The sequence below is a fragment of the Diabrotica virgifera genome, chromosome 7, assembly GCF_917563875.1.
Source record: "Diabrotica virgifera virgifera chromosome 7, PGI_DIABVI_V3a".
In the NCBI taxonomy this organism is placed as follows: domain Eukaryota; kingdom Metazoa; phylum Arthropoda; class Insecta; order Coleoptera; family Chrysomelidae; genus Diabrotica; species Diabrotica virgifera.
Genome location: NC_065449.1, coordinates 5,281,342 through 5,300,869, shown reverse-complemented (window position 1 = coordinate 5,300,869; position 19,528 = coordinate 5,281,342). Strand labels below are relative to the sequence as shown.

Here is a 19,528-nt window from a genome sequence, read left to right as displayed (position 1 = left end):
GTAAAAGCGCAAGTTGGCACCATGTCACTTTTGTTCCTTTAGGCATCCTCTAACCACTCACTAATTTTCATGAAAATCTCATGAAAAGAGAGAGAAAACAGAACATCTCTAAATTCTAGAGCTAATTGTGATGAATGTTGCATAAGCATTGGAGCTGGGTATATACTTAATTTGTGTTCTATGATAGTTCTATGTTTAAGGCTTACAAACTCAAATGACAACTGACACTGACTAAATGTTCTATACTGTAATGTTATGAAGTTAGCTAATGACTTACATTCTTACATAGGCGGATCATTCTCAAAATTGAAGGGTTCCTCATTTGTGGTAAATTGCACTTTTCTGGTTTCTGGCAGCTTCTACATGTTCTTATATAATAAGTTAGTTATTTTACAATCAATGTATATATTTTACAACTATTTTGCTTGTGTTAAAACAATAATTTAAACTGTTTCTGTTTCATTAAAGTTTTAAAATCTATTTTTTTTGCTCCTCCCCCAATGAATATTCAACTTTGCTATTGCTATTTTCACACCGGTTGAAGATTTGTTGGTTAAATTTTTTGTCTTGTCATTTTATAAAATAAAAGCGAAAATGGCTGCAGCAGTGGTACAGCAATCAAATGTAAACGATTATTTACTAAAAAAACAACAAGAAAGTCCTAAAGAATTAGGCTCAGAATGGGCCGAACTTGAAGAACTTCATAATAAAAAGTAAGTTCATGTCTCTATACCGATCAAATTCTAGTTTTCTCTTTTTTAGATTGTGGCATCAGTTGACTCTAAAATTGCTGAATTTTATTAAGAAACCAGAACTACAGAAGAATGATAACCTCATACAACTGTACAATAACTTTATTCAAAGTTTTGAAAATAAGTAAGTGATGTTTTTCTCAATTTAGGTACATTGCTTATCAATTTAAGATTGTGATTTGCTTGTTCATTCAACATAACCTCTCAGTTTTTTGGTAAAAACTATGATACTAATACAATATAAAGGTACAAGTTCTCTTCTTCATGTGCTGTGGTTGATTAACAAGTGTTAGCTATTATAGTCATGTTTTTGAGGGCAGCTCGGAAAAGGGATACAGAGGATCTGTTAAACCATTCTCTCAGGTTTCTAAGCTTTGACATTCTTGGATCTGGCCTTTTCTTTTGTCTACTTTGCCTTGTATTATTAAGGCCTGCTTGCTCATTCTGAGTTCAACTCAAGTTCAGCGCCATAAAAAAGTTACAAGCTTGAAGTGCATTGTATGTGGTACACTCTTCATGCCTTGAACTCGGTAATGGCACTAAACTTGAGTTGAACTTCGAATGAGCAATCGGGCCTAAATGGAGTATATTATATTTCTCTGGGTGGCCCATAACATGGCCACAATATTCAAGTTTGCGTTTTTAACTGTTCTGTATCCGTTAAAGTCCAATCTTCGACACCATACAAAGGAGTAGAGAACACATAACATCTCACTAATCTAATTTTCAGACTTAAGTAATATTATTTTCACATAACAGTTTCTTCATCTTAAGGGGGGGTATAGTATTTTTGATTATTTTTTTCGATTTTTATTTATTGGCTTATTCGATTGTAAATATTTTCATGAGTATATCATTAAAATTTCAAGTTAATCTGAGCAAAATTGACGGAGATATGGATATATACAAAAATTTTCTTAGTATTATTGACAAAACTACATTTTTTTTAAACGTGTTTTCTGAAAAACATGTTTTTTTGAGGCGGTGTACATCATAACTCAAAAAGTAATGCACCGATCTTTCTGAAATTTTGCACACTTCTTTTTTAGATATTTTAATAGGTAGTGACGTCGAGTTTTTGCTTATTTTAACCATTTTTTTGTTTATATTACCATTTTTCTCTTTATAGTCCGGTCGGCAGGTTGTGGAAAAGGGGAGTCACGACGAAAAATTCCGAAGTTAATGAAATTTTAGGATGTTGTTTGTACATATTTACTGATGTCAAATCCAAGTTTTCGACCTCGAGGAGGTTGTGGAAAATTTTTGACGGCCGAAAAACACCGAAATTTTCAGACTTGTTTCAGTTTGTCGCTCTTAACTCTAAAACGGTCAATCCTACGTGAAAAGCTATCATATAGTAATTTAAAGACGGCACAATTTCCCGTTGATCAAAAAAAAAGTCCGGAATCGGTCCAATAGATAAACTTTTACGGGCGATCAAAAAATGACAATTTTTTCTAATTTTGTTAAAATCTGGCATAACCTCATTTTCAAAGTGCTGTAGCTGTACAGCATCACTCCCAATTGCCTACCCCCCTCCCTAAAAGTTGTAGAGCATCAACAAGAGAGTTCAAAAACCACAAAAATTTTAAAATTGGCCTAATTTTTGAAATTTTAGAACCTGTTTTTTTAAAATTGGCGTTTCTCGAAAGTAGCTCCCACCTGGTTTTATGCTCTTTCCTGGGGCTTATTCAACCCTATAACCCACAATCGTCTCTGATACCATTCCGTATCGACCTAGGGACGTAATAAGGATTTACCTATGTATGTAGGATTATTGAAGATATATGTATTTAAATCTACCGTATCCATATTATCAGGATATTTCATCAGTCAGGATTTATTATCCTTTAGTAGAAAATATCTGTAGGTATAGGCCAGTGCAAATAGCGTAAAAAAATGGGTCAACTAAGAAATAATCCCGTTGTTCCAATTTTTAATATGTTTTTTGAACTGGTTCCCTAATGTAAAATCTTTTATTCTATCAAACTTACGGTAAAAGATAGAAGGTTATGAATATGCAACATATCTTGCTTTGAGCGAAAAATGCGCCTCTAAAGCTGAAAGAAGGCTGAAAATTTCTTAAATACTTTTTTTTCAATTCTTAATGAAACAAAAACGAATGTATTGATATATAAATAAAAACTGATTGAACATATTTAAGTTGAATTTGTATTTGATACACAAAGTGATTAAAAAAATAAGGTTGCACCTACATTTTGCGGTTTATTGATAGAATTGATAATGTTGTTCTGAAGCTATTTCCTTGTGGCATTTTTATGATTAATTATTTATATGGGAAATAAGCCACAATTAAAATGAAAAAAATAATTTTATTAACGTTTCGACGCCCAAATCGGGTGCCGTTGTCAAAATACAAAATATTACTAAAATAAACTAAAGTGTTGTTGCTAAGCAAAAAAATTCTTCTAATAATTTATTTAATCTCACTCATTTATATTGGCAATTCAGACATATATTATACATTTTAAAGTAGAAGACTTTAAAATGATATTGCCAATATTTATGAGTTGCGTTCCTGGGACGACTTACTGAAAGATAGTTCATTCGATTACATGAAATTAACCCCAACATGAAATTAAAAGGAATACAATAACAGCCTACCTTTCCTCGATGTTTTGATCTCAAAGAAGGATATTGGATATGAGACTCAAGTGTATAGAAAACCAACACACACCAACAGATATCTCAATTACAAGTCAAATCACAACATCAACGTTAAAAAGGGAATCATTAAATCCTTATATGATAGAGCCAAAATTACTTGTTCTAACGAAAATTCCTTTTTAGCAGAAAAACAATTGTTAACATCTGTTTTATTAAAAAATGATTATCCTTTATCGTTTATAAATAAGGAATTGTCAAGATTGGATCGAATGGAACAGAACAACTTAGAACGGGATCCTACAACATTCACCAGAAATAATACGAGGAAAATATCAATACCATATATAAAAGGACTATCCGAGAAACTTAAAACAATAGGAAATAAATTCAACATTTCAACAACATTCAAAACAACAAACACATTGAGATCTATTCTATCTAAAACTAAACCTAACAATGATCAAGAAAGAACAAAGAATTGCATTTATAAAATACCTTGTGAATGCGAACAATTTTATTTAGGTGAGACATCAAGACCATTAGACGTTAGAATAAGTGAACATCAATCTTATATTAAAAATAGAGAATTTGAGAGATCTCAAATATGTCAACACGCATGGGATAATGAACATAGAGTTCAGTGGAGAGATTCAAGTATAGTCCTGAAAGAATCAGATAGTAAAAAGAGAAAAATCAAAGAAGCGGCTCTAATTATGCTAAATGAAACCAATTGTGTCGCAAATTCCTCGGTAGAATGCAGTAGGATGTGGTTACCCATACTGAAAGAGGAAGTCAATAGAAAGAAAATACCAAGATTAGTAAGTCAATAATATGGAGCTAGTACATATTTTATATTTTAGTATTACTTATATATCTAGTATTATTAATATTATTTATAATTTAAACATGTTACAAGTCAGAATTTGGTATTATTTTTTGAGAGTAAATTAATGTAAGACCAAATACTTACGATGTCGGGATAGTATCACAGGGTTTTTTTCCTGGTTTTCCCTTGTGATTTACTATGAAGTCTCTAACGCGAGAATTTTACTGTCGTTGCATTTGGTTGTTTTTTAAAGACATATCACATGCTATAATTTTTTATGACGGATATTCTTGAGTTGGGGTTAATTTCATGTAATCGAATGAACTATCTTTCAGTAAGTCGTCCCAGGAACGCAACTCATAAATATTGGCAATATCATTTTAAAGTCTTCTACTTTAAAATGTATAATATATGTCTGAATTGCCAATATAAATGAGTGAGATTAAATAAATTATTAGAAGAATTTTTTTGCTTAGCAACAACACTTTAGTTTATTTTAGTAATATTTTGTATTTTGACAACGGCACCCGATTTGGGCGTCGAAACGTTAATAAAATTATTTTTTTCATTTTAATTGTGGCTTATTTCCCATATAAATAATTAATCAGAATTGATAATATATACAAATATAAATACACGTAAATATTATACTGCAGAGTTAACATATTCAGCGCAGGACCCTAAAACCCGATTCATATTTTCAAGTTAATTTAAAACTTCAAACTCCTTACTTTTATTGCATTTATTTAATAAATTCATGTATATTTTATAACGGTTGTCAATATTATTTAATAAATACTACTAAAATCTGACTGATGTTATGACGACAAGCAAAATAAAATTAAAATAAAATAGTTGTAAAAGTTAGTGTTGTTTTGAATAAGAGGAAAAATATCCAAAATGTATATGTGAAAAAAAAAACTAATTTGATTGGAAATTTTCATTTTATTTGCCAGAAAATAAAAACACTTGAATCAATGGCTATTGTTTATAAAAATTGAACACATTTTAAAGGAATTCCCTGACTGAAAGTTCACTTATCTTTTACAGGTATAAGTTGAAACTGTTTTCTATGCAACAATAGGTTAATCCTTTCAGTAGGCAAATGACCTTTTACTGAATAGTTTTAAGGTGAAAGCAATAAAAGCTAACGGGAAATACGTCAAAAGTATGATTTGGTTGGGTCAATCCTCCCTTCTTTCTCCCTTCACCCTTCCTTTTCCCTCCTCCCTTTCGACCTCGTCCCTTTAGAAGTAAAAACAAATATAAATATTTAGCCAGTTGTGTAGAAGCCTCCCAAAGTATCGGGTCGTATTTATCGTGCGAAGTTTTCTACTTTTACTTGATATCCTTCCAAAACGTTCGTTACTATATAGTTATTATTATAGTATATTATAGTAGTGTGTGTACAGTAGTATATTATAGTTGTTAGTAGTGTAGTGAAGAAAACATGGCCTCAACTTCGTCAACACCTACGAGAGAGGAGTGTTTCATATGCAGATCATCGTTGACAGAGGGTGTGGTGAATCATGTGAAGGTAAGAGGTGTTGCCAAACTTCTGGAATGCAGTATTAAGAGGAAAAAGCATGATGATGAACGATTCCTACGAGGGGTGCAGGAAATCAGAGTGCACGCTGCATGCCAAAAAAATTACACCAACGAAAAATTAATTCAGGCTTACCTAGGTCGTGGATGTGCTTTTTCCCCACCTACCACCGTGACACGAGGACAAGTGCAACCATTTGATTGCAAAATTAGGTGCATTTAGTGCAAAATTAGGCCAATTTTAAAATTTTTGTTGTTTTTGAACTCTGCTGTTGATGCTCTACAACGTTTAGGGAGGGGGGTAGGCAATTGGGAGTGATGTTGTAAAGCTACAGCACTTTGAAAATGAGGATATGCCAGATTTTAACAAAATTAGAAAAAATTGTCATTTTTTGATCGCCCGTAAAAGTTTATCTATTGGACCGATTCCGGACTTTTTTTTTTGATCTACGGGAAATTGTGCCTTCTTTAAATTACTATATAATAGCTTTTCACGTAGGATTGACCGTTTTAGAGTTATGAGCAACAAACTGAAACAAGTCCGAAAATTTCGAGGTTTTTCGGCCGCCAAAAATTTTCCACAACCTCCTCGAGGTCGAAAACTTGGATTTGACATCACTAAACATGTACAAACAACACCCTAAAATTTCATTAACTTCGGAATTTTTCGTCGCTAAAAGTACTTGCCGACTGGACTATTACCCAACAGACTTTTTTTTTGTTTTTTTTTTATTTTTTCACTTTAACTTATACCATGAATTTAAAAATCAATATAATCATAAAAACTCGACGTCACTACCTCAAAAAACTAAAATAATCTTTTTGGTTTATATGTTTCAAATGATTCTGTCCGAAGATATAGTGTACACCGCAAATCATCTTCTTTTTTGGATTGTCTACTTAAAAATGATGCCACTGCTTCATTTTTTAATATTTTTCAATAAAAATTTAACTGAATCATCTTCAAGTGTTGTTCTTTAAGATATCCTTTTACCCATTTAATTTAACCCCACCATTTTCAAGGGAAAACGTTTTAAAATTATGCAAAAAAAACGCAGATTTAACTATACCCCCCCCCCCTCTTAAATAATACACCTCTGGCTTTCTCTATATGTATTCTTATTTCTTTGCTCATGTCCCAGTTCTCATTTAGATTACAACCACGGTAGGTGATACTGTTAGTTCTCTCTAGTTGTTCACTATAAGCTGTTGCGAGGCTTTGTAGTGTTTAGCTTGAGTCCATATTCATTACACATTGTGGTAATCTTATTAATCAAAACGTTGAAGTTCTTTGTAATTGCTTGCAATTAACACTGTGTCATCTAAATATCTCAAATTATTAATATTCAGCCCTGTGATGGATGACCGAAGTTATCTTTAACGTTTGAATTAAAGTAAAGATAACTCTCAGGGATAACGATGCCCATAACCATTTACGTAAATTCGGTGTGTTGTATCCGTCACTGTTATGAGATAGTTTTTTCTTCAATGTTAAAAAAGAGAAATAACATTCGAGTAACAAAGAGAACCTTAAGTAGAAATAGTACAAGATGGAGTGAGTGCGAGATATTGATCAGTACATGCCACAGACTTGACAGGATGGGAAGATAACCATAAAAGCAGCGTTGCCAGAGTTGGTACAATTGTACCAATTTGATACAATTAACAACCAAACTTTTGATACTAAAGTATCTTAAAGTAAAAATCTCAAATTTTGTGATACAAGAAATTTGCTTTAAATAACATTAAACGTTTTTTTTTTTAATTTTTGTACAAAATGTGTTGGTTTAGTACATTTTGTGTCACTATTTCAGTCATTCCAGTGCATTTACAAAAAAATCTCTGGCAACACTGCATATGTTTATAAACTTCAATTCATATTGAACAATTATATCTCTATTTGATTTTTGTATGATTTTTAAAATTGCATTACCCTTCTATTCTTAAATTATTAGCTTTACTTTTTATTGTTAATTATTGTTTTAATCGTACTATTACCTACATGCTTTTAATTGTTATTTGAAGGCCATTTTTTTGATATTTTAAATTTTTTACTGCTTTATATTTGATATTAAATTAATAACATGCCGTACAAAATCCTAGGACAACCTGAAGCAGCGTTCTTCGTTGAATATTCACTTGATTTTTATCTAAAGACAAGTCAAAAGATGAACTAACCTTACATATCCTTACATAACTACAGAGTTATCTCATAACTTGAGGTTTAACGTCGTGTTATAAAGTGACAGTTGATATATCAGATATCTCAAGAACTGTCAAGAAATAACGCAAGTTTATACTTGTCACTTTTCCTTAAAAAATAATAGGTAGTTATGGGAAGTAATTAAATTAAGAGAGGACAGTAGTTAGTTGTTCTATTGTCCTTTTCATGATCATTTTTCAGTGCGTAACAAATGATAGGAAAAAGGGTAAGTCCGTGATAATACACATTTATGACATTTATTCTAACATGACATTTTAGTTAAATCTGACAGTTGTCACATTTTATTTTCAATTTGGAATAAAAACAAATCAAATGTGTTTCTTGCATTTATAAAATGGTATTTTCTTTGATTTGTATAGTCTTATAAATTATACAGATTATATTTGTAATATTATTATCTAATTAAAAAAAAATATTTTTTTATTATGGCGCCATCTATCGACAACTAGAATAACTAGAAGAAATGTTATAAAAATGTCACCGACGAAATGTAATCACCGACGTGCCTTTTTTTCTGTCACATACAATTTAATGCGTTAGAAAGAAATCGAAAAACTGTGACTTACTGAAAGATGATCATGAGAAATACTGTAACAATAATAATTAAGTTTGAAAATAAAAATTACAATAACATATAAAATGTAAATACTAAAAGTTAAATAAGTTGAAGAACCAATAAAAAATAAATTCAAATAATAACCAACAAATGCGCTAATGACACTGTCACTTGAAATCATTAACGTCAAAATTCATAGTAAACAAAGTAAAACGAAAAGTTATATTAACGACATGCCATATTGTTTATCATTGTTTAACTTATTGTATTTTCTATGGACAAGTGGCTTAATTCTGCGATACCAGTTTCTGTGAGTAAAAAAGAGACTTAGTATAAAAAGTAATTTGTGAATAATTTCATACATGGAGTGGAAGAACTATATATTCATTTGAAATACTATTTTAAATAATGTCAATACAAATCACTAATTATTTAATTTAATTTTTAGAATCAATCCTTTGTCATTGGTTGAAATTGTTGCTATAGTAGTCCAACAATTCAAAAATCCAAAAGATGCTGTCGCTTTTCTTGAAAAGACTGAACCTAAGGTTAAAATTAATTCAGATGCCCAAAACTTGTGCAAAGTTTTAGCTGGGCAGATATATATCGAAAAGTTGAACGATTTAGATGCTACTAAAAAGATAATTGAAGAAGTGGAATCTACATTGGACAATGCTGATGGTGTTACTCCAGTTCATGGAAGATTTTATTTACTTGCCTCACAATATTATAGGTTTGTATATATATTTTTTAACTATAGTTATCTACTCAATTTATTAAGTTGTGATATATTTTGGAGAAATGTTTCATATCTGTCTTATTATTGATACACTTTTGATCTTTTTTTATGCGAATAATCTCCAATATACATCTTTTGTTGTAGTTCAAATACATGAATAAAATTTAACTGTCATATTGATAAAAATGCAGTTATTGTAATTTAAATATATTTCTAGAATTCAAGGAAACCATGCTCAATATTATAGGACAGCATTGAGATATCTTGGATGCATAGAGTTGGATACAATAACATCAGAAGTGAAAGTGCAACACGCTTTCTTTTTGGGTTTGGCTGCTCTATTAGGCGAAGGTGTCTATAACTTAGGTGAATTACTCGCACATCCCGTTTTGGAGTCCCTAAAATCAACAGAAAATGCGTGGTTGGTAGAATTGTTGTATGCTTTTAATTCTGGCAATATTAAAAAGTTTGAGTCCATGAAACCGCAGTGGGAAGCTATAGCAGATCTTGCAGCTGAAGAATTATTTTTACGACAAAAAATATCCCTGTTGTGTCTTATGGAGGTAACTTTATATTTAATATTAAATTCAATAAAATGCAGTTTTTATTGAATTACTGAATTACCACAAAAAATTTTTGTGGTTCGATAAGAAAAACAGTTTTATGATTTGAAATACACTTTATTATTCAGTATAGTCTCCCTGAACATCAATATACTTGTTCCATCGCGATTTCAATTTATATATGCCATCCCTGAAATGAGAATCTTGAAGGACTGCAAAATACTCTTCCATAAGTGTGATGACCTCATCATTTGATGAAAAATACTTTCCACACATGAAGGGTACAGGGAAAAAAGGGGGAATGTCAGAAATTTTCATTTTTTGTTTTAATAATTCATTAGATAGGTTATATTCTGTACTTTACTATACGTAAATAACACTGGTTAAAAATGGGTTGTGTCATGAGATAACTTCTTCTTCTTAACATGCCCTATCAAGTCCCCTTGACGTTGGCGATTAACATGGCGAAACTGTCTCTGTCTCGAGCTATTCTAAATAGGTGTTCTGCTTTCTTTATTCCTGTCCATTCCCGGATAATCTTCAACCAAGAGGCCTGCTTTCTACCAATTCCTCTGCATCCTTCAATTTTACCCATCATAATAAGTTGAAGAATATTATACTGGTCTCCCCTTACTACGTGTCCAAAATAGACCATCTTGCTATATTTGATGTTATCAAGCAGTTCGCCAGCAGCATTTGCTCTCTTAAGGACTGCCACATTTGTCAGCATATCTGTCCATGGTATTTTCAATATACGTCTGTGCAGCCACATTTCAAAGGCCTCCAAACGATTAATGGTGGATATTTTTAATGTCCATGCTTCGACACCATACAAGAGGACTGACCAAATGTAACATTTAATCATGCGCTTCCGAAGTTGAAGTTGTAAGTTATCATTCCAGAGGAATGACCTCATTTTTAAAAATGTCGTGCGGGCTATCTTGATTCTACATTTTATCTCTTTATCTGGATCTAGTTGTTCAGTAATATGGCAACCAAGATATTTAAAACTGGGTACTCTTTGAATTATGTGACCATCAACATATAACCGTGAATCTTGATCATGAGGTAATATACCTATACAGGAGAATACCTATACAGGAGAAGGAGGAGGAATGTGACGGTGTTACCTGTTAATTAGTGGGAATGTCAGTTGCGAATAACGCAGAAATAAGTGAAAACACATTGTTTTCGTGTGTTCCCACAGAGTAAATTCTATAAACATATGATTTTGAAAAACAATGCCATCAAAACATATCAATAATATTAGTCTTATAACTTTGAAAATGCTCTGCTGAAAAATTCAACAAAAGTGACATTCCTCCTTTTTTCCCTGTACCCTTCACATTAAGTTTGTTATGTATTGAAACAGATGGAAGTCGCTAAGGACCAAATTGATGAATATGGTGGATGCTTTAACAATTCGAACTTTAATTCATGGATTTTAACCATTGTTACAATGTTCATATGACATGGTGCATTGTCCTGATTAAACATGATTTTGTTCTTCTGCAAACTGGGTCTTCTTTGAAGAAATTCTTCCTTCAGGTGGTCAAAATGGTTAAAATAAAATCCAGAATAATTGATTGTTGTCCCAGTTTGCAAATAATCCATAAACAAAATTCCTAAAAAACTGATCCTAACACCTTCTTTACTGATTTTTGGACACCAACTTGTTTCGGAGTCAAAGAATCACTCTTTAGCCTATTGTTTTGATTCAGGATCATGGTGATAGACCCAAGTCTGATCCATTGTGATGAATCGAAGAACAGAATCTACTTTATCCTTTTGAAAACCTCTAAATTTTGCTGAAAAATTTGCATTTGAATGTGTTTTTGTTCCGTTGTTAGTGAATGCGGCATCCATTGTGAACACAGCTTTCTGAAACCCAATACTTCAGTCAAAATATCCAATACTTCAGTCAATGAGATGCCTAGGGCTTCCACTAAATCTTGTCTTTATACACTTCCAACATTCATTCATAAATTTCCTTTGCTTTTAAACCTCCCAAAAATAAAAATTCAATCACTGCACGACACTTGATTGTTTCCATTGTCAAAAAATACTGTGACACTTGATACTAAATGGCTTATAAACAAATAATTAAATAATAAATTGAAAATAATCTCACAGAAAATGTGTTGGAAATCCTCGTCTCACTAATTAATGATTCCTTCGAAAAAGGTAAATTTCCAGAGTGCCTAAAGACAGCCATTATTATTCCTCTTCATAAGGGTGGTGAAAAATCTAATGCCTGCAAATATAGACCTATTGCCTTACTACCGGTACTCTCGAAAATTATTGAGAGACTCAATAAAACTCGGCTTATGTCCTTTATCGTTGATAACAACATTTTATCACAAAATCAGTTCGGCTTTTTAACTAATAAATGTACCACTGATGCCATGTTTTCTGTACTACATGAGGTTTATCAAGCACTAAACAATAATCGTTATACTGCCCCTGTTTTCTGTGACTATGCCAAAGCTTTTGATTGTGTAAATCACGACATCTTGATTAAAGAACTAAATTTCTATGGAATTCGAGGTATTTCTTTGAATTGGTTTCAATCCTACTTGAATAATAGGAAACAATTAGTTAGATCAAATGATGCTGACTCTAGTCTCAAAAACATTGTATGTGGAGTACCACAAGGTTCAGTATTGGGTCCTCTTTTGTTCCTTATCTTTATAAATGACATCACTAATTTAAAAATCGATGGGAAAATTTTTCTTTTTGCTGATGATACCAGTATCACTTGGAGCAACTGAATATTGCATTTCTTCATGAAACTATAACTTCGGATCTACTGACGATAAAGATCTGGTCTGACTCTAATTTACTCTTTTTTAACGTAGATAAAACAGTAGCATTATCCTATAAAGGAGCTCTTCAACCTTTACCTGTTAATAACAGCCAGATCAGTACCATTGATTCTGTAAAATTTCTTTGTATTTTTTTAGACAGCAACCTCAAATGGTTCCTTCATATCGATTCGTTGAGTAAGAAACTCGCCTCAGCTTGCTATGCAGTAAAATCTGTCTCAAGGGAACTCAATTTAGCATCTTCTAAAATAACATATTTTTCGTTGTTCGAGTCTCATCTTCGATATGGTCTTCCTTTTTGGGGTTCTAGTACAGCTGTTGTTATTTTTAAATTGCAAAAAAGAGCAATAAGATATCTGTTTGGTCTCAGAAGATCTACACATTTCAGAAGTTACTTCAGAGATCACGGAATTTTAACATTTCCATCTTTATATATTCTGGAAACGGTTTGTTTAATTCGTAAACACCTTCATGTCTTTCCAGTAAGGCCCAAATATCTTTACTCCACCAGAAATTCAATCTTTGACATTTATTTACCGATCCCATCCACTGAGTTACTAAAGAAATCTATACTGTATTCTGCAAAACAACTTTACAACCATCTCCCTTTACATCTTAAATCTGTAACATCTTTCTCAAAGTTCCGTAAAATGACAAAAGACTATCTAAAGGACCATACTATTTAATAGAAGAATTTCTCAATGAATAACTAAGAAAATTGGGTTTCATACGCAGTAGCTTAAACTTGTCTGTTCTTAATGTAGTATTTTATTTATTTATTTATTTATTTGTTGTAAGTATGTTCAATTTGCAATTTATATAAATTTTGCAATAAATTGTTTTTGTCTTTACTTTTTTATCTTATATACTGTATATTGACGATTTATCTAATTTTAGGAAATTGTAGTTGTTATTTGTTATTGATATGATTTTTCTTTTGACTGCTTTGTCCATAAAATTGTAAAAATTTTCAGTGACAATAAAGCATATTTTTTTCTATTATATTCTAAATAAAATTTCACACACGTTCATATGAAGAGTGTACCAACATAACAAAATAAAATTAGGCTAGTAGTAATGCCCTCTCTTATCGAACCACAAAATTTATTGAACAGCCTAGTAATTTGAATAGTGTCAATACAATGTCAATGTTTTTATTTTAATTGTAGATGACATTTAATAGACCATCGCACAACAGGCAATTAACATTTGCAGAAATCGCAAAAGAAACAAAATTACCTTTGAATGAAATTGAATTATTGATTATGAAAGCGTTGTCCCAAGGACTAGTCAAAGGAGCCATTGATCAGGTAATTCATTAATATTAGGAAATAAGTTAATACTGTTCTTCTCAGACCCATCTTTTAGTGCTCCATTTCTTTTTAATGCGAACTACTGGTGCACAAAGAAGTATATACTCGAGTGGTCTGATTTTGTATAATAAGTTACCCACAAATATCACAGACTGCAGGCTAGAAAGATTTACAACTGAATTAAAAGAGTTACTTCTTACTAACTACTACAACAGATAGCTTTAATTGAATATAAGTCTATAATAATTTAATAATAAATAATAATTTAATCATTTAATTTAATACAATAATTCTTAAATGAATTTATATAGGAAAACTTAACCTTCAGTATAAAGTAGTCTCAAAAATGTTTGTTATGTAATCAGTTATTATTATATTTATGTTTATTATGTTACCACAAAACCAGCATAGCTACGGCTCTTGGTTTTTTAATGTATTTTTTTTGAAGTTATACTTCTTTAGGCACGAGGGTGAATTTTTACATTCCCTGGCGCATGCGCACACCGACAGTATGGTATTAGTCGCTACATCCTTATGTAGCGCAAATAAGGTGTGCGTGAAAAGAATATATTATTAGTGTTTTTAGTAAATATATTTATTATAATTTTTATGATTGTGGATTTGTCTTCCTCCTAATAAGTATTATTGAAAATATTGATTTTCAATTAATGTATCTGTCACCGTGATTGTAATTATGTCCGAGAAATGATCGACTGAATACAAAAACGGTGGTAGCTGATCGGTAGAACATTCGCCTAAGGATCGAGAGGTCCCTTGTTCAAATCCGGACAAAGTCATATCCTTTTTTTTAATTTTTTTTTTATTTTTGGTATTCTTTTTGTTCTTTATAAAATTAGTTTAATATTTAACTACAATACAAAAAACTGTTTAAAGTAGATAGGTATATTGATTCCGTTGAAATCATAATATGAAGTTAGGTTATATTATAGTAGAAGTATAACTTCTTACGTGCGTACAAAGCACACATTCTTTTTTGCATATTGTTATTATGTATTTTAATAAATGGAATAAAAAAACTTTTTCGCTGCAGATGGTGTCGAAAGACGTCACGGACCAAGTAACAACTGAAATGGCAATTATTACTTTAATCATATATGAGCATTGAAATTCGAATGGTTCAGACCCATTTGAGTCGCTTTTTTTATTATAGTTTATTTACTACATGCAATTAATAGATTAAAATTTTAAGGATGTTTTTTGTTTGGATTTGTTATCCAGTGATAACAAATACTCAATTAGTCTCTTAGATTATTGAAATGTGCCTTTAACGCTAAGTACTTCACTTCACTTCACTGCTGCTTAGAACCTATATGGTAGCTCCAATGGTTTGTGCCTCTTCAGTCTCCGAGTCTGTTCACTTTTATCTAGCAGGTTTAGTCAAGATTGTTTGGTAGTATGGTATAACTAGACCCAAACTCAGACATCCAAAGTGAAAGTTATCCTCCAACACCAAATTGTTCTATATGGTCCACATAATGTTCAGAAAAAAAGAATGTGTGTGTACTTTGTACGCACGTAAGAAGTTATACTTCTATTATATGATTTTAACGAAATTAATATACTTTTATTTATATTTTATTTAAATATTAAACTAATTTATACTTACTACTTCTCAAACATTTTTATTAGAACAGTGCCAAAAATTAAAATAATAAAAGAATAAAACACACACAAACACATTAAACAAGCCACAAATGATGTTTGAACATTAATTGTCGAAAATTTTTTTAACTAAATACGTATTTTCTGAAAATACAATTATATAATAAATATACTTACAATCATACAATGTATTAAAAAAAAAAAAAACAAAAAAGAAAGTTTCTATTGGGACTCGAACCAGCGCTGATATTGGTGGTTGGTATTGGAATTCATTCGCCTTCTCCGCTTAGCCACCGACACTATGTGTCATTATTTACGAAGATCGACTAACTAAACGGATTAAACTTGTGATATTTTGATATTTTGAAAATTGATCAAATTATTTTAATTTTGAATTGAAATGATTTAGAATTGAAAAAATACAACAAAACATAGAGTAAAAAAACAATATATTAGGTGAAGATTGATAGAAATTTTGATGGTAATCAAATTATATAAATAAAAGTATTACATACTATGTATTTTGGCAGATCAAATAGGTAGGTTTATACTCATGATACATTAACAATTATTACGTACCTGTTGCTTTTAAAAACTATTTAAAAGTCACTACAATATTATAAACTTTTTTGTTTCTGTCCTCACAACAATAAAACTAATATATTATACATTTGTTTACCTTTACCTTTACCTCCAAACCACAACTGCCATATCGGATAATTTTTGACATGTCATTTGAACATCCAATCAGAACAAAGTTATAATGCGCATGCGCCGGGCTGATAGGTTTTAACATATAAAAAAATCACCCTCTATCGCCGGTAAAAAAGTATAACTTCAAAAAGTCACACCATTTTGAGCGTCGGGTTTGGGGGGTGCGGGGGGGAGAAATCGATAAATTCGTAGTTTTTTTTAGGTTTTTCGTCAATATTTCCAAAACTATGCGGTTTAGCATGAACAACCTTCTATACAAAAATGTTCTACATTAAATTTGAAATAAAAAAGGTCCTATGCATAATCCTTCTAAAATGAACGGTTCCAAAGTTACGGAGGTAGTATTGTATAATTGGTCCAAAAAAAGGCCTGACCCAGACATCCAAAGTAAAAGTTTTCCTCCAACACCAATTTGTTCTATATGGTCCACATATTGTTCAGTAAAACATCATTTTGAGCGTCCGGTTTGGGGGGAGATGGGAGAGAAGTCGGTAAATTAATAGTTTTTTTACGTTTTTTGTCAATAGTTCTAAAACTATGCTTTAGCGTAAATTATGTTCTATACTCAAATTTTCTACATGAAATTTAAAACAAGAAAAGCTCCAATACATAATTGTTATAAAATTAACGGTTCCAGAGTTACGGAGGGTGAAAAGTGGAAGTTGGAACCTTTTTGTATTTTTTGGGCAATTTATAATATTATTACTGATGAAAGAAATTTTTTTGTAAATAAAATTTGCTATTTCAGTGGCCGATGGTATGTTAGTGATAAGTCCTTGAAGAAACGTCAACCTCACCACCCAAAATCATCATCAATTGTCCAAATAATATAAATAGTATTGAAAACCTCCACTTTTCACCCTCCGTAACTCTGGAACCGTTGATTTTATAACTATGTATAGGACCTTTTTTGTTTTAAATTTTATGTAGAACATTTTTGTATAGAACATTGTTTACGCTAAAGCATAGTTTTAGAACTATTGACAAAAAACGTAAAAAAACTATTAATTTACCGACTTCTCTCCCATCTCCCCCCAAACCGGACGCTCAAAATGATGTTTTACTGAACAATATGTGGACCATATAGAACAAATTGGTGTTGGAGAAAACTTTTACTTTGGATGTCTGGGTCAGGCCTTTTTTTGGACCAATTATACAATACTACCTCCGTAACTTTGGAACCGTTCATTTTAGAAGGATTATGCATAGGACCTTTTTTATTTCAAATTTAATGTAGAACATTTTTGTATAGAAGGTGGTTCATGCTAAACTGCATAGTTTTAAAAATATTGACGAAAAACGTAAAAAACTACGGATTTACCGATTTCTCCCCCTCTCCCCCCCAAACCCGACGCTCAAAATGGTGTGACTTTTTTCTGAACATTATGTGGACCATATATAACAATTTGGTGTTGGAGGATAACTTTCACTTTGGATGTCTGGGTTATGCCATTATTTGGATCAATTTTATCATACTATTGGGTGGTTTTCCAATTTTACCGAATAGCAGCTGCTGTATTCACTTACTATTTCCTTAACTATGATTACTTGGAGATTGTCTCAGATTTCCCTGTTGGGTATAAACCAAGGTGTATTTGTTATGGTCCGCAGTACCTTCGACTGAAAGCGTTCCAATATCTCTATGTTTGAATTTGCGGCCGTACCCCATAGTCGTACACCATATTTTATGTCCATATTGGTTTTAAGGCTACTTTATAAACCAATAATTTATTTTTTAAGCTAAGTTTTGACTGTCTTCCCAATAGCCAATAGTATTTGCTGAGTTTCAAGCCGTTGTTTTCTTTTGTTAAAAATGTGTTTTCTCCAGGTCTGTCTTTTGTCCAAGTGCATCCCTAAATACTTGACGCTGTCAAATTGAGGCAGATTTTGTCCATTTAGTGTAACTGGTGGCACTGTACCTCTGCATTTGGTTAATGTAACCTGCACTGATTTTACTCCATTGACTTTAATTCTCCAGTTTCTTGTCAAATCCTGATTTTTCACTAGATGTTGTTAAAGAATTCTTGCAGCTGTGACTGGGTCTTTGTGTTTAATCATTATCGCTTTATCATCTGCAAAGGAAAGGAAGCTGTAATCGTTTGGTTGCTTACTGGAAGGTCAGCTGTGTACATAAGATAGAGAAGTAGACGAGTCGCTGTACAAAAAAATTTGTACACACAGTTTTCGAAAATAACTGGTTTTCGAGCCAATTTTTTCTAATTTCCTGTATGAAATGTGCTCAAATGAATTAGAAAATATGACACCTGGTTCTATGTAACGTAGAGCCTTCGTTTTTATTTAGGTAGCTCGTCTAAATAATAAGTTCAAACATAGTTTCACCACTATAATATTATATTATTATTATATTTAGTCTTTGTCTTTTTTTTTGTAGGTTGCCAATACCGTAAATATGACCTGGGTTCAACCTAGAGTTTTGGATTGTACGCAGATTTCCAACATGATTACTAGGCTTAACGATTGGTGTAAACATGTTGATACCATGGAGCAATTGCTGGAAGAAAAAGCTAGTGAAATATTAACATTGTAATTTGTAATTATTAATAATTTATATATTCGTCCTTAATTTTTTTTTAAAGATTTCTCACTGATAATAAAATCTTATATTTAATTCTTAGTATTATTACTCCATATTTCTTACTCCTTAACGTTACAACTCTTCCTATGTTTTAGTCGACTCAAAAACATGCCTCGATTCCTTTCTGCCTTGAGCAATCTCCATTCAATTCTCCACGCCCATAGTTTTAAGGTATCCTGCTATATTATCTCGTCTTGATGGTCGTCTTCTAGTTGGGACTTCTTCCCATACCAGCCTTACAATTATTTCGTCAGAATGTCCTTCCTTACACCATTGTCCTGATTCTCCATCAAGAACAGGCCCAACATCTTCCTTAGGATTTTACTTTTTTAAACAGGTAAGTGGCTTTTCATTTGCATTTGTTATCGTCCAGGTCTCGCTACCATAGACCACTACGGGTCATATGCCATATGTTTTATATACACACACCCAAACCTTTATGGAATCACCATGTATTTTAAAGCAATATTTATTTGAAGTAAAGATACACAGACTTACTCACAATCATTTAATTTACTTCGACGACCGGTTTCGATCTCTACAATATACAGATCATCTTCATGTCGGCGTTACAAGTAGTTAAATGCTACAATTAAAGAAAGCCAGAGTTAGAACATTGTCTGA

At 31.7% G+C, this 19,528-nt stretch overlaps 1 protein-coding gene across 1 annotated transcript; it reads left to right on the top strand.

Annotated features, from left to right (window-relative positions):
• The first annotated feature begins 298 nt into the window (after window positions 1–298).
• LOC126888884 (26S proteasome non-ATPase regulatory subunit 13) lies at window positions 299–18,937 on the top strand. The gene is made up of 6 exons (XM_050657317.1): window positions 299–713; window positions 763–876; window positions 8,980–9,264; window positions 9,488–9,833; window positions 13,828–13,968; window positions 18,701–18,937. The coding sequence occupies exons 1-6, from the start codon at window positions 595–597 to the stop codon at window positions 18,854–18,856; spliced, it is 1,161 nt and encodes a 386-aa protein (XP_050513274.1). The 5' UTR covers window positions 299–594; the 3' UTR covers window positions 18,857–18,937.
• The last annotated feature ends 591 nt before the right edge of the window (window positions 18,938–19,528 follow it).